The 24,686-nt window shown below is 47.0% G+C and overlaps 1 protein-coding gene across 5 annotated transcripts in view; it reads right to left on the bottom strand.

Moving 5' to 3' along the window:
* MYH11 (myosin heavy chain 11) overlaps positions 1–24,686 on the bottom strand; it is a 109,247-nt gene that overhangs the window by 75,937 nt on the left and 8,624 nt on the right. For all 5 annotated transcript variants that reach the window (XM_025855636.2, XM_073899459.1, XM_025855637.2 and 2 more), the window contains exons 2-3: positions 16,786–17,147; positions 8,290–8,446 (exon numbers count right to left, since the gene is read on the bottom strand). In XM_025855636.2, the coding sequence (XP_025711421.1) occupies positions 8,290–8,446; positions 16,786–17,130 (502 nt within the window). In that variant the 5' untranslated portion in view covers positions 17,131–17,147. The remainder of the gene's footprint in view (positions 1–8,289; positions 8,447–16,785; positions 17,148–24,686) is intronic.

The raw sequence follows: 24,686 nt of genomic DNA, 5'->3' as shown, positions 1-24,686 counted from the left end.
GAAGATTTTATTTATTTATTTGAGAGCAAGAGAGAGCATGAGCAAGGGGATGAGGAGCGGGAGGAGCAGACTCCCCACTGCGTGGGGTTATTATCGGGGTGCCTGGCTGGCTCAGTCAGTGGAGCATATGACTCTTGATCTCGGGGTTGTGAGTTCGAGCCCCAAGTTGGGTGCAGAGATTACTTAAAAAATAATATATTTGAGGGCGGTGCCTGGGTGGCTCAGTCGGTTGGGCGTCTGCCTTTGACTCAGGTCGTGATCCCAAGGTCCCAGGATCAAGTCCCGCATCGGCTCCCTGCTCTGTGGGGGAGTCTGCTTCTCCCTCTGCCCCTCCTCCCTCTCATTCTCTCAATCTCTCTCTCTCTCTTTTTTAAAGATTTTATTTATTTATTTGACAGACAGAGACATAGCGAGAGAGGGAACACAAGCAGGGGGAGTGGGAGAGGGAGAAGCAGGCTTCCCACCAAACAGGGAGCCCGATGCGGGGCTCGATCCCGGGACCCCGGGATCACGACCCGAGCTGAAGACAGATGCTTAACCAACTGAGCCACCCAGGCGCCCCTCTCTCTCTCTTAAATAAATAAATAAAATCTTAAAAAATATATCTTTGAAAAAAAAATCCACTATTATCATTATCACTTCTTTGGAAAAGAAGTTTTGAAAGAATTTCCACTGAAAGATAGTGGGTTGAACACTTGCCGTTCAAGTTCCTCCCTCCCCAAACCTGAGTAAAATGACAGTAAAGGGATTTTTCAAGTTGAAATGAAGAACTGGAAAAGAGAGAAGAGCAAGGAAGTCTTGGAGGCCAGAAAACAGAACAAATGAGGACAGTTCCGGGAAAAGAGAAGAAGTCTAATCTGGTGGTGGGGAAAGCTGAAAGCAACCTATTTCATCACAGAATCCCCTGCCCCCAGGCCAAACCTCAGTAACTGGCCACAGCAGGGGGCTCGGGGAGACAGGGCAAGGGAGGACTTACAAACACAAGGATGGGCTGAAAGTCTGTCTGAGAAGCTGCTAGACATACCTTGCATGCTCCCTGCAGCCAAGTGACTGCCCTTCCCCAGCCCACAGGAGAAGGCAGATTTTATTCTCTGCAGAATAAAATCCCTGGGTGGCACTAGGGACCGTAGTGAAAGGATGAAGTGCAAGTCTCATTCCACAGTTTGAAACCCTTGGCCTCTTAACTAGACCCTCACAATGAAGGGAGACAGATCTTGACCTGCCAGGGAGACGATTGCATAAGTCTTCCCTGAAAAACCTGATCAGCCCAAGGACAAAAAAGATGGAAAGATCTATCAGAAGTGGCCCAGTGGAATGGCCCAGCTCTGATCAAACTACAGCCAAGCTCATCACCAGCAAGCTCCTCCTGCAAGCCCACAGCATCCATCCACCTTGCACTGGAGTACCCCAGATGAACGGGCAGCCAGGAATCAGCAGACATCTGAAGAAAGTTACTAATACGTCAGACAGAAGTGGAAACGAATCACTAGGAAAATAAGCATCTTGGAGGAAACTGACTAGGCATGGAGAAGAATCCTCCAAGGAAAAGGACATCACATCGCATGGAAAAAGAATATATGTGTGTGTGTGTGTGTGTGTGTGTGTGTATATATGTATATCGTATATATAATATGTATGATAACAAATGAAAACTTAAAAGAAAGGTTGTAAGACAAAGTTGAAGTAACTGCCCAGAAAAAAAGAATAAAAAAGAGATGAAAAAGGGACAGTCCCGGAGTTCAGTTCTGGACATGAGAAGACTTCTAGAAAAGCAGAACAGAGAACACAGAGAGAAATAAATCATCAAGGAAGTAATTCACAAAAATTTCTCAGAATATAAAGCCCTGAGTTTACAGATGAAGAGCGTCCACGACGTCTCCAGCACAATGGGTGAAAACAGACCCAAGACAAATCCCATCAACATCATGAACATGGGGATAAAGAAGGGTCTAAAAACTTCCAGAGAAGGAGAGAAAAAAAATTTTTTTTTTTGGTCACCCTCAAAGGATTAAGAAATAGATTGGCCTTTATCTTCTCAGCAATGAAGCAAGCTAGAAGGCTGTGAAGCCATGCCTTAAAAATTCTGAAATAGGGGCGTGTGGGTGGCTCAGTCGGTTAAGCATCTGCCTTTGGCTCGGGTCATGATCTCAGGGTCTTGGGATTGAGCCCCGCATCCGGCTCCTTGCTCAGCGGAGAGCCTGCTTCTCCCTCTCCCTCTGCCTGCTGCTCTGCCTACTTGTGCTCTCTCTCTCTCTCTGTCAAATAAATAAAATCTTTTTAAAAATTCTGAAAGAAAACTATTTGTTGCTTAAAATTGCAAACTCAGCTAATCTGGCCCTTACATATTAGAGACACATCAAGTCTTCAGATGAGATATGCAGGATCTCAATCTGTCTCGTATACATCCTTACTTGAGAAGATACTAGAAAAGGTGCTCCATTTAAATAGGAGAGTAAATCAAGGAAGAGGAAGACATGGAAACCAGGAAACAAGGAATCCACCATGAGAGGGTGGAGCCAATTCCAAGCATGATAAGGAAGGTCCTGGATGTCAGCTGCATGTCATAGAGGGTAGCCAGGGTGGGTCAGAAGGCTCCAGTAGTAATCACCTTCAAGGAGAAGCTAGAAGCAGGGTCCTCAACATATATCTAGACATAGTAAAAGGAGATCGACACATTTAGAAAGGAGAATTTGGGGTAGAATTAGTGATTAAGTACATTTATTCATTCATCCATTCATCAACAAATACTAACTGAGCAGCTACCATGTGCCAGGCACCAGCAGATCCGCTGGAGATACAGAGGTGAATAGGCAGACAAAGATGGAGTCTGGCTCTTATGCAGGGTATGGGTCCTCAGGAAGTTACAGGTTCACGTAACACATTCAAACATTACATTTTATATTCAGTGCATGTGTTATCCGTCTCTCCCCAACCCCACCTCTTCACACTTCATCTTGTTCTACAAAGGATTTAGGAACCAACAAGACAGAAAGCTCATTGTGGATCCCAGCTGAGTGACCTTACCCCCTGGGATCACGACCTTCATCAGCGGAGTCACAAACTGGGCCTACACCTTCCTTTGCAAAAACCAAACCTCCACTTTCTAGAGAAAAAGTTCTTTTTCTCAAGCTTGCATTCCCCCCCCCCATGATTTGTTTCATTGGAGTCTATCATTAGTTTTCCAGAAAGTACCAGGTAATGCCAAAATGAACCCATGTGGAGCAGCTGTTGATTCACATTTAAACTAAATAAAGTTTATCTTTTATGGAAGTGTGTGCTCACAGCTGTCACTTTCTCTTGGGGGATTAAAATGTGTCATCATTTCTAAGTAATTTTCTATTTCACTATGTAACTTTGTGTGATAACATAGAGCCCAGAGGGAATGAAATGTATTAACACTGGGGATCCTCCTCATCCAGTATAACGCTGAAACATGATCACAACACAAAAATAGTCTTCAGAGAGTCCACCTCTTTGGAAATCAGACCCCACTGAGGCATCCTTCTCTGGCCTGCACACTGCCACCCACCAACTCAGCCACTTTATCTTGCCGATTACTGGCTGGCAACATCCACCATCACAATACACACACAGAACGAAGCAGCAAGTCCATAAAACTGCCAACTTCCCTGAAGGTGCAATGTGTCGCAAAGTCAATGAGCTTGGAAAGGCCACACAAACAAAGTCAGGTCAATTCACGACAAAGTATCACAGAGTCATCATGAAGGACAACACGATGGGGGCTTTATGAAGCACCCCCAAAATGGAAGAGCCCTTGAGAAAACCGGTGACCCCTCTCATAAGTCTGCAAAAATTATTCTCGTTAGCTCCTGCTGCAGAAATCAAACATGACATGAAGAACGTTGTGTTATGCTCTCCTGGGATTCTGTCCCCCCCCAAAAAAGTTTTAAAAAATCAACCCTTAATTTTCTACTCAATCTAAGATTTAGCATCTAGTTGCAATTATAACCAAATTCCTATTATATGTAGATAAAACAGACTGACAATTTGCAATGTCATTTCCCCAGCCCAGTCAACCCTTTTTTTTCCCCCTTACAGTGAGATTTGGGTCCCTGTTTCAAGTGATTTTTTTTTTTCTGGAATCACTTATTTTCAGACAATCAAAATTTCTTCCATTTCAGGATGTTCAGCTCAGTTATCACGTGAAAGGTTACATACCAAAGCATTAACAGTGGTGATTTCTGGATGACAGAATTATGGGCACTGGTATATTCTCTTTAGCTTAAATACATGTTTTAATTTTTTTTAGGACGAACGTAAAATATTAAAGGTTTTTTAAAGTTACACATATGTATTTTAAGAGCACTGTGGCAGGGCTTACCTGCTACTCCCCCTTCTCCTTTGCTAAAAGAATTTCATGTCATTCTGATGTTCAGAGAAAACGTGCTTGTGGGAGCTGCTCCACAAAAGAACCAGGAATAGTCCAAGCCAATTATAAAGGTCCCAGTCCCCTTTGCCAACGATTGCTTTAGAGGTTGGCACGTGACCAAAGGTTTAGCCAATGAGACATAATTACAAACAATTACTAACATCCCAGTCCTCTGCCAACCATTGGTTTAGAGGTTGGCATGGGACCAGGTTTTAGCCAATGAGACATAAGGGGATGCCTGCTGAGGAGTTTCTGGAAAAGGTTCTTCTCCCTGATAAAAAAGAGACATAGGAAAAGAACCTAACATCCCACTTCCTTCAGGCTTTTGGACATCATAGCATGAGGACATGATGTCTGAAGCTATGGCTGCCATCTTGTGACCATGAGGAAGAAGCCAAGAAAATCCCAAAGAGGTCTGTTTTTGAGCCCCTGAATTAACTAACCCTGAAATCACCAACCTGCACTTCTTGTTATGTGAAATAATAAACTCCTATTGTTTAAGCCACTTTAATTGCTATATGGTATGCTATATTTTTGTGCAACTAAAAGCACTCCAAACAACACGAATACTATAACTTTGTGATGTTCAGCTTCCTTAAAAAGGTGTGTGAACCATCACTGTAAACTTCTCCATCAAGGGAGACCACAGATAAATTTTTTTTTTTTTTTTTTTTAAACAAAGACACATACCTAACTCCAGGAGCCATCCTTCGCAACCTGAGATTTCACCTCCATGGCCCTTTCTGCAAGGCTCCATCTGCTGGTCTTTGAAGGTAATGGCAGTCCCATGTCTGCAATGATCCAGCTTGGGTCATACCCGTGGGGTTTGGGTAATTCGGTCAGTAACTTGGGGGCACTTCTACTGAGCCCTTCTAGGTTGGACACACCTGGATCCCTGCCCTCAGGCACTTAAGAACTGAGTTCTCAATTCCTGACTCAGGACACTCTTGGAGGTAGCTATTTCAGAGGTTGCAAAGTCAAACACAAGGGCCGGGCTGTTAACACAAACAAGTGCCCCAGGCCAGGTAGGGACTGGGGAACTGGAAAACTCATGCCCCTATAAAAATACATACAGTTGTTATGTATAATTTCCCAGTTGTTAAAAGTTGACAACTACTTCAAGTATCCTTAAAACTGTGTGGCCCAAACCAAACTTATCTGAAGGCTGGATGCAGCCTACCAGCTGCTGGTTCATAACCTTAGGACTATTCATACCTCATAGTCACATAAAATTATATACAGCTTTAGGACTGCCAAGTCCTTTTCCGTTGCCCTCTCCCAAGTGTAAGGATGGGAGAACTCCTATGTCTCAAGACTAGATCCATTTACAGGAAAGAAAATCCTCTCACCCTGCCCCAAAGATCAGCGACACTGTGATGGGTACTGCCCTTTTTACAATGCACCCAAAACACATGAGGAGGAAAGCAAGGGTTCAACTGTTTTGAGGCAAAGGGATTTACTGAGAGAGGACCAAGGCTGTTGAACAGGTGAAGTTTACAACTTAGAGATGCCCCAATTTCTTTTTCTTGTCTTATTACCCTGGCTAAGACTTCTAGTAAAATGTTCATTAGGGGTGGTGTGAGTGGACATCCTTACCTTGCTACTCATCTTATGGGGCAAGCTTTCAAACTGTCACTATTAAGTATGATGTTTTTGTAGATGCCTTGTATCAGTTGATGAAATTCCCTCCTTCTCCTAGTTTTCTGAGCGATTTTATCATGAACAGATTTTGAATGTTGTCAAATGCTTTTCTGCATCCATTGATACGATCATGTGGTTTTTCTTCTTTAGGCATTGTATTGACTGATTTTTGAATCTTGGACCAGCCTTGCGTTCCTGGGAGAGGCCCCACTTGGTCATGGCCTGGGTTTCCAGGCCCTTTGAGAGACTCGGCTGTCTCTCTCATAAAGTGTAGGTAGTAACAGTGACCCTATCTCACAGAATTGTGCTGATGATTAAAAAAAAGAAAATGTGGGGCGCCTGGGTGGCTCAGTTGTTAAGCATCTGCCTTCGTCTCGGGTCGTGATCCCGGGGTCCTGGGGTTGAGCCCCGCATCGGGCTCCCTGCTCAGCGGGATGCCTGCTTCTCCCTCTCCCACTCCCCTTGCCTGTGTTCCCTCTCTTGCCGTGTCTCTCTGTCAAATAAATAAATAAAATCTTTAAAAAAGAAAAAGAAAAAGAAAATGTGTGTTCTTGTGAAAGGAGGCATGTGCCGTGACCCAAAGTGCTATTCAGATAGAGGCCGAGAAGAGGCCCTGCCAAGGCAAACTTCTATGGTTCAAGCTTCTGGCATACCAGGCACCACACTGAGCACAGGACATACCCTAATTCCATGTACCGTAAAGCACGGTGAAGTGATTTTAGGTGCCACTAAGATTAATGATTTCAATTTTAATAGTTGTATGTTCTCTTCAATGTGCATTAGGAAAAAACATAGCAGAGGCGCCTGGGTGGCTCAGTTGGTTAAGTGTCTGACTCTTGATTTCAACTCAGGTCATGATCTCAGGGTCATGGGGTTGAGCCCTGCATCAGGCTCCATGCTCGGTGCAGAGTCTCATTGTCCCTCTCCCTCTCTGCTCCTCTCCCCACTCACTCGCTCTCTCCCCTCCCCCCTCTTTCAAATAAATAAATAAATAAATAAATAAATAAATAAATAAATAAATAAATAAATAAAATCTCTAAAAAAAAACCAAACAGCTGGCATGAGTAGCATCTGGTTTCGTGCAGGATGATGATAATCGTTTACATTTCATGAGTTTTGACCAAGTATCAGACACTGTTCTGAGCACTATGCAGTCGTACATTTAATCTTCACATCAGCCCTATGGGTAGGTCACAGTTATTATAATCCTCTCTTGCAGATGAGGAAGCAGAGCACAGAGAGGCTAAGTAGCGTCCTCAAGGTCACACAGCTGGTGAGTGGCAGAGCTGGGATTTAAACACAGGCACCCCTCTTCTAGAATCCATGCTCTTAACTAATCTAGTATAGTGCTCTTTTTTATTCAGTCTGAACTAGATTGTGGGGGAGAGAGCTTACGAGAAAAATATTAAGTTATATAAGGACATCATATTTATGAAGTTTAAAAACAGGCAAAACTGATGGTGACAGAAGTCAGAGTAGTTACTTCTGGGAGGGTATAGAGGAGGTATTGACTGGGAAGAGGCGTGAGGGAACTTTCTGGAAATATTTCACATCTTGGTCTGAGTGGTGGCTCTATGACTGCAGACATATGCCAAAGGTAATTTTAGGCTGGACACTAAGTTTGTGCAGTTTACGCCCTCTCCTGTAGGTATATTTTACTTCAATTAAAAGTTCATTAATAATAGTAATAACAACACTAATAATAGTAATACACAAACATGGAGGGCATATGCAAAGGTCTTGAGTTTGGACAAGGCTGCAAGAGAATCTCCACAAGCTGCAAGGTGGACCCTATCACTCCCTTTTTACAGATGGGGAAACTGAGGCCGGAGAGGAGAAGACCTCTCACACCACCCCCAGGGCTGCAAATGCAGAGCTGGCAGGTTGGGGCCCCGGGGCTGATGGCCACCCCCTTCCCTCGGGAGGTGAGGAGGGCACCGCACCATCCTGCAGACGGCAGGCCGGGCCCGGGGACAGCAGAGAGGCTGGGCATCAAGCGGCCCATGCCCGTATTTGCCCAAGCCGTCTGCGCTCCCCACCCTCACCCTCCCAGCCGCACGCCCAGATGTTCGGCTGGCTTTTTCCCTTTTTCAGGCACAAGGCTCCTGGGGCCCAGCGCCGCCTGCCAAACTCCGCATTCTTGGCGGGGACTGCAGGCCAGCGGGTGGGCAGGAGGGGCCCGGACAGAACAGGCGCTCCTGGAGGCAGCCCGAGCAGCAACCCCGCGCAGCACCCTGGCCACCTGGCGGGTGGCTCACCTTGCAGCATGCTCCGGTAGGCCGTGTCGGCGATGGCGTAGATGTGGGGCGGCATCTCATGCCTCTTTTTGCCCTTGTACATATCCACAATCTTCTCCGAGTAGATGGGCAGTTGCTTGTAGGGGTTGACCACCACACAGAAGAGGCCAGAGTACGTCTGCCAAAGAGAGAACCCAAGCTTACTTGCAGCACATGGCCTCGAGGAGAGCTCAGACACCTAGTTCCCCGGGGTCCGGGCCCAGCAACGCCCAGCACCGCCTGCATTTAAACACGTACCGAGCGCCTCTGTATGCATTTTTTCACTACATCCTCAAGGCAAAACTGTTAGATGCATTCATATGGCCATTTTAGAGATGGGGAAACTGAGGCTCAGAGTCCTGATGGGAACGCTCGGGCATCACAGATAGGCTGGGTATGGGGAAAGAAGAGGAAACCCCTGGGTTTCTGGGCCACCTATGTTCTCTCTTGGAGCTGTATGCTTTCTGACAGTCAGTGTTCAGACCCCAGCCCCTCTCCTGCACGCCGCCACTCACCTCCCTGAGCCGCTGTCTACTGGGTACTTACTGTGCACCCGGCACTGAGCTCTAAGCACTTCATGGGCATCTCTTCACTGAATCCTCTTATCTACCCTGTGATTTCCCTGCTGTCCATGTGAGGTCGTCACTGGCTCACACAGCTAGCTGGCTCAGTCGGTTAAATGCCTTCGGCTCAGGTCATGATCCTGGGGTCCTGGGATCGAGCCCCGCATCGGGCTCCCTGCTCAGGGGGGAGCCTGCTTCTCCCTCTCCCTCTGCCCCTCCCCCTGCTCCTGCGCTCGTTCTCCTGCACTCTCTCTCTCAAATACATATGTACATAAAATCTTAAAAAAAAAAATTTTTTTCCGGACCTAGATAGTGTTGCTGATTGTACACTGCTGGGGACGTATTAAATGCCATCGAACTGTGCCCTTGGAACTGGCTCAGACAGTGAATTCTAGGTTATATGGATTTTACCACAATTTTAAAAAAAGAATAGTTGTCCTGCTCCCACCAAGGGCATAAGAGCATCTAGAAATAATCAGACCAGGCAAAGGGCGTGAAGGCGCTCAGCAAACCCCACCATGAGCACATGTTCGAGGCATTATCCTTGCTCCAGGTGTCCTTTCCTAGACATTGGCTCTCCCCTGGGCTGTCACAGCTCAGGGGACAGGCTCCATCCTGTCCCACAGGGATTGCATTTCCCAAACAAAAGCATCAGTGCTGTTTGGGGCCCTGGTAGCCGAGAAGCAGGCCCTCCCTCCAATCCCCCTAGAAGGGATGAAAGGAAGAGCAGATGGCCCATCTCTGGGTGACACTCAGGGCAAAGTAAACACCAGAGAGGTTAAGCAACTTGACCAAAGTCACAAAGCGAGACCTTAGTGGCACCAAGCCCAGCTCGGCCCACTGCCAAGCCTGAGTACCGCCCATGAGGCTGTCCGAACTCTGTCCATCCTACAGAAAGAAAAACAATGCATCATTTGTTCATTCGGTCCCTCATTCATTCAGTGTGCATGTCCCAGACACCGTGCAAGGCTCTGGGGTTAAAGAAAACAAAAAGCACAACGTCCTGCTCGCAAAGGGATTTCAGCCATGCCTGTGGCTGCCCGGAGGAGGAGCGTCCCCCCAGGACTCAGTCTGCTAAGGGACAATGGTGTGTGATGGGCCTGGGTAAGAGGGGGATAGGATTGGCAGGGGGAGGAGGGAATAATCTCCCTGGTTCTCAGCATTCCCCTAAAAAGGCAGGAATGAGGTCAACACAGACCATCAGCCATTTATTGAGCACCTACTGTATACCGGGTCTGTGCTAGATGCTGGAGATAAATAAATCAGTGGTGGCCCCCTGCCCTCCAAGAACCCACAGATCAGAAAGGGGACAAGGACATTTAAAAATAATGTCCCTAGACCCAGGATGGAGTCCAGGGAATGAAGGGGAGCAAGGAAGAGAGGGCCCTAATCCACACTGGGGGGCGGTCAGGGAAACTGCCAGTGGGGAGGTGCTCCCTGCCCTGAATCGTAACAGACAAGGAGGTGTTAGCCTGCTCGGGAGGTAGCAAAGGCGCGGAAGGCAGCCGGGCAGGTGCGCGCATGCGGGTGAACGGCAAGCAGTTTGGTGCGTCTGGATCATAAAGGAGGAGACAAGCAAGGATGAAGGGGGAGCCTGCTGCAGAGGCAGGCAGGGGCCAGGACCCGCACTCGGCCTGATGGGTCCACTGTCGGCCCTGATGCCCTCCTCCCCCATCTGATCGTCCAGCCCCCTCCTGCTGCGCCGGAGCACCCTCTTCCTCTGTACATAGGCCTTGGCATACAGCAGGTGCTCACTAAATGCTTGCCCCATGATGAATGCCTGAGGGGTACGTTAATTACAAAGATTCCCTGGAACAGGGGCCGCAATGCCTTCATCTCTGTGACCTGGGGCTTTGCACTGGGCTGGCACACAGTAGGTGCTCAGGAGAGGTTTGCTGACCTTGTGACCAAAGGCAGGGGCTCTGTGTCCCGTTCATCTGTGTCCTGGTCCCTAGCATGGGGCCTCCCAATTGAGTAAGTGCCCAGATAACGATCAGCCGTTTGAATGGTCAGCCAAGTCCCACCTCTCCTTCAGGTTTTAACTCTACTTCCAGATGGCCCCGGGCTGTGCCCCCTGCTAACAGCCAGGCCCTTGTGAGAATGTGGGTGTCATTTACAGCCCAAACCACCCTCTCACCAAGGCCTTGACCTGGAGGCAGTAAAGGGCAGTGGTTTAGGGTAGAGAATCGAGTACTGCAGACTTGGTGTGAACCCCCCATTCTGCTACTTCCTGGCTGTGTGACCCTGGGCAAGTCTCTTAACCTCTCTGAGCCTGTTTTCCTCAGCTGCAAAACAGAGATGTGTGACAGTAGGGCCTTCACAGGCTTGCTGTGAGATAATGCTTGTGAAGCATTTAACAGAGTGCGTGGTATACGGGAGGTGCTCAATAAATGTTAGGTGACTATACCCTGCTCCCTTTGCTTCATGATGACAGAAACCTTGTCAGCTTGGAACCTTCTATGTCTCCCTTCCATCCTCCCAGAGCCATTTCCATCTCTTCTTTCAGGGTTCATCCTAAATGACACCTCCTGGACTGCAAGCTGCCCACCCTGGTATCGCCAGCCCAGCACGGGGCCGCGCACAAGGCGGACACTCAGTAAATGCTTGCTGAATACAATGACTAGGAGAAGTATCACTTTGCTCCTGTCTGCCTCGGACAGCTCCTGGTGCAAAGGCCCCAAGCAAGCCCTTACTTAACCCAAGCTTCCAGGCAGATCTGAATCTCTGCTCAGTTCAGCCCATCTTTCCGAGGCACGACAACCCGAGAGGAAGAGCTGGGTCGGCAGGAGCACACCCCGCGCAGGGTGGTTGGGCTTGAGAATCTGCAGGCTTGAGGTCTGCTGTTTAACCTCGGTTCATTTCACCAGACCCAGTCCCCCCACTGCAGTTGGTGGTGTTTCTGCCCCCCTATCCCCCACACAAGCCCATCTCCAGCCGGTCAAGTTCAGAGGTTTCAATATCCCCGCCTGCTGTGTCCCAGCCAGCATCTCAGGGCCCCATGCCATCAGCAGGTCCCAGCCACAGGCCCAGGGTTTCCCTCTTGTGACCGTATTAGGAAGTGACTCTAGCTTTTCCCTGACACTTTATATGGTCAGCCACAGAGCCCTGACTGCTCCCACGGCCTCCTCCTCTGGCAGAAACAAGAACCAGGAGGGGAAGGTGGAAGAAACGCAGGCTTTAAGTCACACGGCCCAGGGCAGAACCTTAGCTTGGCCCTCTTCCATCACCTGCGGGATTTGTATGAGTGGCCAAACCCTGGAGCCTCTTCTTCCCCATCTATAAAATGATGGAGGGGGGGCGCCTGGGTGGCTCAGGTGGGTAAGCGTCTGCCTTCAGCTCAGGTCATGATCCCGGGGTCCTGGGATCGAGCCCCGCATCGGGCTCCCTGCTCAGCGGAGAGTCTGCTTCTCCCTCTCCCTCTGCCCCTCACCCCCGGCTCGTGCTCTCTCTCGCTAATAAATAAATAAAATTTTTTTAAAAAAACAGTACATTTATACATATACATACATGTATACATACACAAATATGCACATGTTTGCCTGTAGAGGTATAAAATATTTCTGAAAGCCTATGTAAGAAACATCCTCGAGGTTTCTCTAGGGAAGGGAACTGGAAGATGAGGAATGGGGATGAAAGGGAAAATTGTGAATATCCTGATATACTATTTAATATTTGCCTATATTACCTATTCAAAATAACATTTTAAATCTGGCCAGATAGGTGTTTTTTTTTAAGATTTATTTATTTATTTATTTATTTATTAGAGAGAGAGAGAGAGAGAGAGAGCACAACCGGGGTGATGGGCAGAGGGAGATGCAGTCTCCCTGCTCAGGTGGGGCTTGATCCCAAGACTCCGGAATCATGACCTGAGCCAAAAGCCGACGCTTAACTAACTGAGCCACCCAGGCGCCCCATGGCCAGATAGTTAACAATAAACATAAGAAGCCACAAGACATGACGTATGCTTCTTATTTTTAAATATTTTCTTGTGGTCTTTGCATAGCTAGCCTTGTGTTATTAGAAAGCTTCTTTGAAGCAATAACCACTTAAAAGATCTGAACAGTGAGGTCACAGGGCTCAGTAACAGGGAGCTTCCCGCTGTGTTTTCTTTCTACCTTCCAAGACCCGGGGCAGTTATGTATTTTTTTTCCACCCTCCAGGACCCTCGGGCACTCAGGAGGCGTCAGCTCATAGTCTGCTCTCAGCATCCCGGGGCAGATACTCCTTCAGGCCCCTAGGCCAAGGGCCTAAGATGAAAACAACATCACCTGCTCGAGTTTGGAAGGAAGGCCTTTCCTTAGCCCACTGGTCTTCCCAGAACAGTGAAACCAGAACCGGGAAAATATCCTTCGGGGTTCGCAGGTAGGGAATTTGGGCTGGGAATGGGAGAGTCCATCTACTTTTGCTCTGGATCATGTTCCCAACCCCAGGGCCTTGGCACAGGAGTGGAAAGTCCCACTGTTGACAGGGATCAAGCAGGTTAGAGATGAGTGAAGTGGGCCAGGTGTGAAGAAAAAGTAGGTGTAGTGATCAATAAGCAACAACACTCAGCCCCAGGATCTGGTAGACAACAGGGGTAGTCAATCCCTCCAGCCCTGGAGGCAGACAAACCTTGCCTGGGTCCCAGCTCTGCCCGCCTCCAGCAATAGGACCGAGCACAGCTGAGCCTCAGTGCCCTGGTCTCTGAAATGGGGTAATAGCCTCTGTTCGTAGGACCGTTGGAAGGATTACATGAGTAGCAGCTCAAAGCAGTCGTCCCAGGGCCAGACTTCCCGGGTTCAAGACCCACCTATTTCTCATCAAGTTATGTAAGTTTCCTAAGCCCCAGTTTATCTGCAAACACGAGACTAAAAACAGTGTATAAAGAAAAGAACAGTAGTCGCCATAACAGTATCTTGGTACGAACACGTAACACGGTGAATTTTAAATGAACAGCAGCTACCATCAATATTGTGGGGGTAACGAGGCTCCTTTGGGGGTCTAATGAAAGCAGAGACCCCTGCCCAGAAAAAAAATGTACATATGCCCAAATGTCCTTAAATCTTTGGAGGCTGACAAACTCCTTAGTGCCCATATATGGGAACTGAGTATGGAACACGTTCTAGGGGGAGAAAAAAATTTTTTTTTGTAAGAACACTCAACACAACTGTGGTCCGCCCTCTTGACCAATTTTTAAGTGTACTATACGGCATTGTTAACTTCAGCTACAATTCTCTAGAACATACTCATCTGCAGGACTGAAAACTCTGTACCTGTTGGGCAACACCTTCCCATTTCCCTCTCCCCAAGCCAGCCACCATTCCACGCTCTGATTTGAGCCTGACGACTTTCAATGCCTCCTGTGAGTGGAGCCCAGATTGTTCATCCTCCTGTGACTGCCTTATTTCCCTCAGTATCATGTCCCCCGGCTTTATCCATGTGGTCACCAATAGCAGGATTTCCTCTCTTAAGCCTGAAATGATGGACATACCACATTTTCTCCATCCGTTCATCATCTTAGAATCTAGGTCCTTTATTCGCATCTGGCTCAAGTGTGTCTTATCTTCCTCCCCTTCACTAGAAAGCAACCTCAGGGCAAGGGCTGGGCGTTGTAACTCTCAGCATCCCCCAGAGATGGAAGCAGGAGAGCCTAGAGCGTTCTACCGGACAGGTCAGAGTCTGACCCGGGTCCCTCCCCAGGCAAGTCACGTCAGCTCTCTCTCGGACAGGTCATGTGCGGGGTGGGAGGTCAGCTTTGCTCTCACCGGTGATGGAAAGGACAAACCAGGCCGGGAAGGACTTGGGACAATACCCACTACAGGCAAGCCTCACACTTTATTGAGCTTCCTCTGCCTGAACCCCTTGTCCCATCCCCCAGCCAAAGAGTAAGCACAGAGCCCACTGCTGAGTGGTCGTGCTAAGCTCCCAGCAGAGAGAACCCAGCGTCCAGAAGCACAGGTGAGTGTGGATGAGACTCAAAGTCACACACTTGTGCCATGAACAGGTAAGGAAAGAACCTGCATCTCGAGGGTAAGGACACAGGACCCAATGGCTTCCATAGACTCTTCTAGAACCAAGAGGACAAGGGTCTTCATCTAAGGTGCACTTTGCAGAATGGAGGGGAAAGTTCTCTTCGTTAGCAAAGGCGAAGTCGGGCACCCTGGCTGCCTCAGCATCACCTGCCCCCCACCTGTGCCTCTTGCTTTCCTTCCCCTCCCCCAACTCCTTCTTTATCTCCTCCATCATGGACAACGGCTTCTAGTTAAGCGATTAAACTGACCATAAAGGAACAGTTAGGAGTAGGTATGCGGTCACAAGGCTGAAAGGCTTTTCATCTCATCTGTCCAGGGAAGCATAGCAGGAATTTGAAGCTTTGATTCATTTTTTTTTTTTAATCTGCTGTCAGATTAAATATTCTGGGTCTTGGGACCTTCATAAGCCCTTCATTTTTTTTTTTTCCTGATTTCTATTTTGGACTCAAATGCTATGTCAGAGGCCAGCAGGTGAGATTTATACACAGGCCCACCGTCCTTGACCTCTCTGAGGGAGAGGTCACATCTGAGGTAGGAGGCCCGGAAGAGCTCCATCCCCCACCCCCAGCTCCCTGAAGTCGGCCCTCCTTAGAAATGCCCATCCTGTACCAACAGCTCCAAGTTGATAATATTTCCATCCAAGGAGTGGCTCGGACAAAGGGGACTTTCCCTGCGTAGTTAGGGAAGTTAAGGATAGGCTTTAGCACTCTGAGATCAGCTTGCTCACCTGTAAAATGGGACAAGTATACTTATTCTGTGGGCAGAATGGATAATCAGTTATGACACATCTACGGGATAGATTACAATAGCCCCCAAGAAGGTATTTTTGGGGTTATAATGGAAATGTGGGAACGCTCAGCATCGACTCGTAGACGAAAAAAATAGCGAGCAGGCTAACCTATGTGCACAGGCTTGTAAATACATAAACATGTACCATTCTCACAAAGCAAGAGCTCAAGAATGCACCGTTTTATCAGCTGTTACCTCTGGGGGAGGAATGATTTTTTGTGTTTGCTGTGCTTTCCTGAATTTGCCAAATCTTCTGTAATAAACGTGACTTATTTTCCTAATTAGGAAAAAAAATCTGCAGAGCATTTTTATAGAGGACAAGTCTTTTTTTGTTTTTTTTGTTTTGTTTTTTTTTTTGTAATTTTCACGTGGCAACATGGAAGGGGAGAGCCAGAGGGCTTAATGATGGAAGCGGGGGGGGGGACCATTTTCACAAGTTTGTAAAGGATCCGAGAGAAAAGGGCCGTAACAACGACATAACCAGTGGTAACACAGAGCATCCTGAGAGCTGACCATGTGCCCAGGGGCGTGCCAAGTGCTTTCTTTTGAGAGTAACCCACTCTGTGAGGTTGGTACTAACCTCTTGCTCATTTCACAGAGAAGGAAATGAAATTTCAGAGAAATTAGGTAACTCGCCCAAGGGATTAGCGCACCCTTTCTGAGAGGCAAATAGAGAAAGGCTGAACTGCAGGACCCCCTGCCCAGCAGCTTGATACCAGGGGGCCACCTGTGTCCCTCTTGCTCTGGGAGTTGGTCCGAACCCACAAGGAACCTGCGCTCCCTGAGTCACACCATCCCCCCATAACTTCAGTGAAGTCTGCTGAGCATCTGCCAGGCACCTTGGCGCTCTGCATAGGTGATCACATAGCATTTTTACACCTCCTTTATGTGGGGGAGGGTGGTTATTCCCATTTCACAAATAGGAACATTGAGGCTTCAGTAGGTCAAAGAGTTTGTTCGATGTCACAGAACTAGGTGTGAACCCAACACAATGATTCTACCTCCCCATGTGACCCCCCCCAACCTGTATCCCAAACACATCTCGAAAGCTCTTCCTTCCCTCAGGGGTGGAGGAGGCTTGTAAGAAGTGCCGGGCTGTCCCCCCAGATACTCACGTAGATGAGTCCTGAGAAGTATCTCTCCCTCAGGTTGTGTAGCACAGAGGCTTCGTTGAGGCACGTCAGCTCTGCCATGTCTTCCACCTTGGAGAATTTGGGTGGGTTCATCTTCTGGATGTCATCTTTGCCAACCGTGACCTTCTTGCCATTCTCCACCAGCTCGACAACCACCTCATCCTCTTTCTCCTCCTTGATGCTGGCTGCCTCGAAGCCTTGCTTCTCCGAAGGGACCCAAACCAGCTTCTTGGCAGCCCAGTCAGCCTGCGCCACTGGGCTGTTGACAAAGTTTTTGTCCACGAAGAGGAACTTCTCATCATCACTGAGCTGGCCTTTCTGTGCCATGGTGCCTGGTTGGTCCCCTGTGGAAAAAAGGGACAGCATCAGAATCCAGCCAGAACTGAGTCCTAAAGGCAGACGAATCCCTCACCTCCTATGCCTAGGAACGCAGTCTGCAGAAACATTCCGCAAAGTGCGAGGATGTTTCCTGCAGTATTGTTTACGTGGTCAAAGAATGGAAACAATCCAAAGCCCCTCAGAAAAGGATCTGCATCATTGCCTATCGTCCACCATCATGGCGCTGGAAACGTAAACCATGGTTTTTTCATACAACGAAATGCTATCCAAGGGTTACGAAGCAAGAGTAAGACCCACGTGTATTGAAATAGGAAGATAGCCAAGTCTTACTGTTTACTGTAAAAATAAGAGAGGAGCGTTCTTTAAATAGTTAAACATAGAGTTATCATGTGATCCAACAATTCCACTCCTAGGCACAAACCCAAGAGAAATGAAAATACACATCTCCACAACAACTTGCAACGAATGTTCACAGAAGCCTTACTCACAATGGCTAAAATGTGGAAGTCACCAAAGCGCCCATGAACAGATGGAATGAATACATAAAATGTGGTCTATCCATACAATGGAATATTACTCAGCCTGAAAAAGGAACAAAGTACTGATACATGCTACCACGTGGATGAATCTCGATAAAATTATGCCAAATGAAAGAATCCAGTCACAAAAGGCTACATACTATATGATCCCATTTATATAAAATGTCCAGAAGAGGCAGATCCACAGAGATTAAAGTAGATTAGCGGTTGCCAGAGGCTGAGGAGTGACAGCTGAGAAGGGTACAGGGCTTCCTTTTGGGAGTAAGGGAAATGTTCTAGAATTTATTGTAGCTGTGGATACACAACTTTGTGAATATGTGAAAAATCGTTGAATGGTATGATTTAAATGAGTGAAGTGTATAGTATGTGACTTATAGGTCAATAAAGTTTTTATTTTTTTATTTTTTTAAAGAGTTTATTTATTTATTTGACAGAGAGAGACACAGCGAGAGAGGAAACACAAGCAGGGGGAGCTGGAGAGTAGAAGCAGGCTCCCCGCTGAGCAGGGAGCCCGATGTGGGGCTCGATCCCAGGACCCTGGGATCACGACCTGAGCCGAAGGCAGACACTTAACGACTGAGACACCCAGGCGCCCCTAGGGATTTTTACTTTCTATCATTTTGTCCAGTTTTTTTTATCGCAGTATAATATATGTAACATAAATTTTGCTATCAACAATTTTTAAGTCTATAATTCAACGGCATTAGGTACATTCATATCTGTGCAACTGTCACCACCATTCACCTTGAGAACTTTTTATGTCCTACAGAACTGAAACTCTGTCCCCATCAAATACTAACTCCCCACTCCCCTTCCCCCAACCCCTGGCGCCCACAATCTACTTTCTGTCTCTATGAATCTGACTACTCTAAGTACCCATACAAGCGGAATCATACCGTATTTGTCCTTTTGCGACTAGCTTGTTCACTTAGCATCATGTTCTCGAGATTCATTCATGCTGTCAAATGTGTAGAATCTCCTTCCTCTTCAAGGCTGAATAATATTCCATCGTATGTATATACCGCATTTTGCTTATGCCTTCATTTGTTGATAGATACCTGAGTTGTGTCCACGTTTTAGCTATTGCGAGTAATGCTACTGTGAACAGGGATATACTTTCAATTATCTATTTTTATCATATCTGTAGTTTTATAATTTGTATTAAATTTATGATCAACAAAAATAGTTATTTATTTTTTTATAAAGACCTTCAAATAGACAACACACATGAGAAAAAGATGCTCAACCTCACTAGTAAATGAGTTAAAGCAATGAGATACTGATTTTCCCCTATCAGCTTGGATGAGATGAAAACTATTGGTAATATCCAGTGTCATCAAGAGTTGTAGGGAGTGGGCCTCTGTACACACCACCCTTATGAACAGAAAACCTTAAAATCTATGCAAAGGCTTGACCTGCAATTGCATTTCTTTTTTTCTAAGATTGTATTTATTTATTTGAGAGATATACAGAGAGATAGAGCACAAGCAGGGGGGAGGGGCACAGGGAGAGGGACAAGCAGACTCCCCACTGAGCGGGGAGCCTGACACGACCCAATCCCAGGACCCTGAGATCATGACCTGAGCCAAAGGCAGATGCTTAAATGCAATTGCATTTCTAGGAATTTAGCCTAAGAAAACGGACAAGGGCTAACAGATGCACCACAAGGTGGGTTGCAACGCTCTGTGGAACAGCAAATCTGCAATCCCTCTAAATGGCCTTCAGGAATGCCTTAACTGGGACATCCATGCATTAGAATGGGGTAATTCCCCCGGAAATTCAGGGTGTGGACTTTCCTTTATGCCAAAATTTATCCCTTTCCTTTTAACATGTTTGTTAAAGGGTCATTTACATGCCATAAAATTCTCTCATCTGTAAATGTTCAATCCAATGACTTTTAGCAAATTTACCAAGTTGTGCATCTATCGCTACGATAAAATTTGGAATGTTCCCATCACCCCAAGAAAGGATTCCCTTGTGCTGGTCTGCCATCATTCCAACCCCAACCCCTGGCACCCACTAATCTACTCCCTGTCTCTATAGGTTCCTCTTTTCTAGACATTTCATATAAATGGAATCATACCACAGGTGACCGTTGATCACACAAAGATACTTATGATGTATTTCTAAGTTAAAATTACGTATAAATGGAATACTCAGGGGAAAAAAATAGACAAATCTCAAAAACATTATGCTGAACCAAAGAAGCCAGACCCCAAAGGCTCTATTGCTTCACTGATACGCAAGTCTAGAAAAGGCAAAACCATCATGACAGAAAGCACATCAGTAGTTAGCTGCCAGGGGCAGGGAGGGGAACTGACTGCTGAGAGGCACCAAGGAACCTCCACGGTGATGAAACGTTCTATATTCTGATTATGGTGGTTACACAACTGTACACATTTGTCAAAACCCACTGGGCTGTACACTTAAAAGCCAGTGAATTTTTAAAATACTGGTGAGTTTTACTGTATGTAGATTATACCTCAATAAAGCTGATTGAAATGTTTACAACAGAATCTTTCTCGTAATTTTATATGAATGTATATACATTTTTAAAAGTCTAGTATATGTGCTGGCTCAGTCAGTGGAGCATGTGACTCTTGCCCTTGGGGTTGTGAGTTTGAGCCCCATGTTGGGGGTAGAGATGACTTAAAAAAAAAAAGTCTAGGACACCTGGGTGGCTCAGTAGGTTAAGCATCTGCCTTCCGCTCAGGTCATGATCCTGGGGTAATGGGATTGAGCCCCTCATCAGGCTCCCTGCTCAGCGGGAAGCCTGCCTCTCTCTCTCTCCCACTCCCCCTGCTTGTGTTCCTTCTCTCGCTGTGTCTCTCTCTGTCAAATAAATAAATAAAATCTTTAAAAAAAAAGTCTAGAACACTATATACTAAAATATTAAGCTATGGTTCTAGCTGGTCCAATACAGGTGACTTTGAACATTGGTAAGAAAGATAACTGTAAGGGACGCCTAGGTGGCTCAGTCAGTTAAGCGTCTGTCTCCAGCTGAGGTTATGATCTCGGGGTCCTGGGATCAAGTCCTGCACCACATTGGGCTGCCTGCTCAGCAGGGAGTCTGCTTCTCCCTCTTCTTCTGCCCCTCCCCCCCACTTGTGCACTCGCGCTCTCTCTCTCTCTCTCTCTCATGCTCTCTCAAATAAATAAATAAAATCTTAAAACGAAAGAAAGAAAGAAAAAGAACTATAAGAATGGAAAGAAGGGGTGCCTGGGTGGCTCAGTTGGTTAAGCGACTGCCTTCGGCGCAGGTCATGATCCTGGAGTCCCGGGATCGAGTCCCACATCGGGCTCCCTGCTCAGTGGGGAGTCTGCTTCTCCCTCTGACCCTCCCCCCTGCTCCTGCTGTCTCTCTCTCTCATTCTCTCTCACTCAAATAAATAAATAAAATCTTAAAAAAATGGAAAGAGGAGGATGTTAAACCCATGAGGCATGATGATTAACATAAATTTCAATGGTCGTCCATGTAAGATGCTGGACAACCCAGACATTCTCTTGAAAACTGGTCACGATGAGCGGAGGGGAAGCAAACACTGATTTGGCCTTCCCGATATAAATCGTTCCTCAAGGTCACTAAACAATTGGCAGAGAAAAGTCTTTATGTAAAATTTGAAGTCCTTAAATGTCCTCTCAACATGAGGAGCTCATCTGAGACAATCTTCATCCTACTCTCTAGATGTGTCCACGAGGCAGGTGCTGAGACACCAAGCTCTGATTTGGTCAGCCGGCTCCTCCCACCTGCCCCATGTCTCCCCCCACCCACTGCTGCTATGTCCCCAGGAACTGAGGCACAGGCTGAGTTAGGATGGATGGCCACCAGGACATACTGTGTGGTTGCTACCCCTACTTCAGCAGAGAAGAATTCACAACTCCTTTGAATTCACCAAGGTAATGCTCACACTTGGACCCCAAATCCCATGGAGATGGGGTAACCGCACATCCCGTGAATGGGCAGCCAGCTCCTGAGATGCAGACTTTACAAGGCCAAATACAGCCACTTTTCTCTTTCAGGTGTGAAAATAGCAGTAAGAAAAGCCAGAAACTGATATGCTCAGAGGGGGCGGTTATTTCTTCCAAGAGTCCTGATCTAGTAGCTCACTTTTTTAAAAGATTTATTTATTTATTTGAGAGAGAGAGCGCGAGCACAAGCAGGGGAAGCAGCAGAGGAGATGGAGAGAATCGCAAGCAGGCCCCAACTCCCCACCGAGTACAGAGGCGGACTCGGGGCTCGATTAGACCACGACCTGAGCCGAAATCAAGAGTTGCCTGCTTAACCGACTGTGCCACCCAGGTCCCCCTCTAATAGCCCATTAAAAAAAAAAAACGGTTTTATTTATTTATTTGAGAGATTGAGAACATGAGCAGGGGAAAGGGGCCGAGTGAGAGAGAGAAGCAGGCTCCCCGCTGAGCAAGGAGGCCAACGTGGGGCTCTATCCAAGGACCTCAATCCAAGGACCCTGGGATCATGACCTGAGTGAAGGCAGACACTTAACTGACTGAGCCACCCAGATGCCCCTAATAGCGCATTTTTAAGAAGGTGGAGAAATGAGCAAGTTATTCCCTAAACCTGAATAATCACTTCATCACTCAAAGAAGCGAAATAAGGAACTGCCCATGAACTTGAGTTTAACAACCACATTTCCTACAGTTTTAAACTCTTATGGGTTTTGCGTAGGACATTATCCCAGGAGCATCCCTCTCACAACCTCACTTAATTGTTGTGAAAGAACACTCCCTCTACTTGGAAGAATTTCAGTTAACAAATGTAGAAGAAATGACAAAACTAGAATGTAGCAATTTTGGAACCCCTAATAAAATAATGGACCCTGACAATGACCATCGGTAATTGCTAAAACCATGAGACCAGCGGCTTGCACACATCCCTGGGCACCAGCCTCCCCTGGGAGGTTGTGAAATCACAGATGGCCTGGTCCGCCCCCAAAGCTCCTGAATCAGCAGGGCTGGGATGAGCCCCAGGATCTGCATTTCTAACAAGTTCCCAGGTGATGCTGAGGATGTGGGTCTGGGGTCCACACTTCCGGACCCATGGTGTTAGATGAGAACTGGATGGAGAGCTTTATCATGCGTGCATCAGGATGGTGTCACCTAAATGTGCTCATTAACCTTAATAACACAATAAAGTGTCCATCAGGTGGCAGATGGGGAGCCATGAAAAGTACCACTAACATCAAGGAAATATTCTTCCAGAAAGGAGAAGGGGAAGGGGTGGGGGTCAAACCTGACAAAGCCTCTGGGTCTAACACCCAGGAAATGCAGGGCACAGAGAACACGCTGAACACTGTCGTGGGGGATGGTGGGGAGGATGCAACGAAGTCCACAGGTGGGAAGGTACAGGACAAATGACTCCGTTGCTTTAGTAAAGTACAGAAAAAGGAGAGGAACCTATAAACTAGAAAGGGGCCTTGAGACCCAGAGGAAAAATGGGAGGTGAAGACAAATGAAGACCGCCTCCAGTCTGGTCATTACCAACGGGGAGTGGCAGGTGCCTGCGGGGTGGGGGGGGGGGGGCCTAGCATTCTCTCTACTTGTGCATACATTGGAACATTTTCACAATGAAAAAGTCCAACAGGGATAAGAAAAGACAAACGCGGAGGGAGGGAGGGAGGAAAAGAACCCTCTCCCCCCCCAACATACACATACGAGTGCAAATCAGAAATAAGGGCACATTTCGCCTTTTTAAAAAGCTACCCCTCACGTGGAAAGCTTTTGCAAAATTGAGTGCAATTGTGAGAAAAAACAAAATTCCGAAAACCCCTCCCAAAAAGGTGGGAGATGATCAAGAAAATCTTGAACATCAACTCGATAATCCTTTATATTAGGGAATTTGTTAAATTTCTCGGAGTGACCATGGTACTATGATTTCATCTATTTGGAGTCCTTTCCTGGGTCGCCTGGCTGACTCGGTGGGAGGAGCATGCGACTCTTGATCTCGGGGTCATGAGTTCGAGCCCCACGTTAGGTGCAGAGAGGACTTTAAACAAATAAACCTTAAAAAAGTATTTAGAGTCCCTTCCTTTCTGAGACAATGAGAAGCAGTTGTAGCAGAACTGACAAGCCTGGGGTTCAGGGGTGGGGTGCCTGCAGATGGGTTACACTCTTCTGTTTGACATTTGTCCTTAAAAGGAAAAATATTACTGCATAAAATTTGTATGATTCTCGTCTGTTTGTAAGCAGTGTCAATACCACACCATCTCCCATTTGGCCTGTACATCATCCCCAGGGCCAAGTTTTCTGAATACCCACACTGTTGGTCTGAGAATTATTCTCAGACACCTGCTCCCCCACCCTGTACAGGTGCTGGGCTGAGTGGCTCACGTGTAGGACCATCAGGGAAGAACAGCACAGCCTTAGGAATTGTGTGTTACCATCAGCACCTTCTTACAGATAGGGAAACAGAGGTTCAGCGAGGCGAAGCAATCTGCCTGAGGTCACACAGCAGAGCCAGGGTGCGAGCCTGTGTCTGATTCTAGAACCTGTGCCCCTCTGCCCCCCCCCCCCACGAGCCTGATGGGCTTGTCCCAAGTTCAACGGAGAATTTGCAATAAATGAACTGACCCTTGAAAGTACCTAACGCAGTGCCTGGCACATTATCAACATTCAAAATGGGACCCCAATCAAACGAAGGGAACTTCAGCTCCACACCACCGTAAGAAAAGAATCTCACACACACACTTGAATGAAGAAAGGAGACACAAAAAGGATGCACTGTGGGATTCTGTTTATCGGCGGTTCCAAACCAGGTAAAACTATCCCGTGGTGATAAAAGTTAGATGTCTTAATCTGTGTGCCGGTGACAGGGATGTGTTCACTTTGTGACAATTCATTAAGCTACATATCCATGGAATGTGTACTTTTCCGATACAAAGTATACACTTCCATGAAAAATTGTGGTTTCCTTTTCTCTTTTTGATCCTCATGATGAAACACACATAACATAAAATTGACTGCCTTAACCAGTCAAGTGCACAGCTCAAG

The sequence above is a fragment of the Callorhinus ursinus genome, unplaced genomic scaffold (genome assembly GCF_003265705.2).
Source record: "Callorhinus ursinus isolate GAN/ISIS: 27379988/994484 unplaced genomic scaffold, GSC_fseal_2.0 scaffold13, whole genome shotgun sequence".
In the NCBI taxonomy this organism is placed as follows: Eukaryota; Metazoa; Chordata; class Mammalia; order Carnivora; family Otariidae; genus Callorhinus; species Callorhinus ursinus.
Note: the sequence above shows the minus strand (reverse complement) of the source record. Positions and strands in the feature narration are given on the sequence as shown.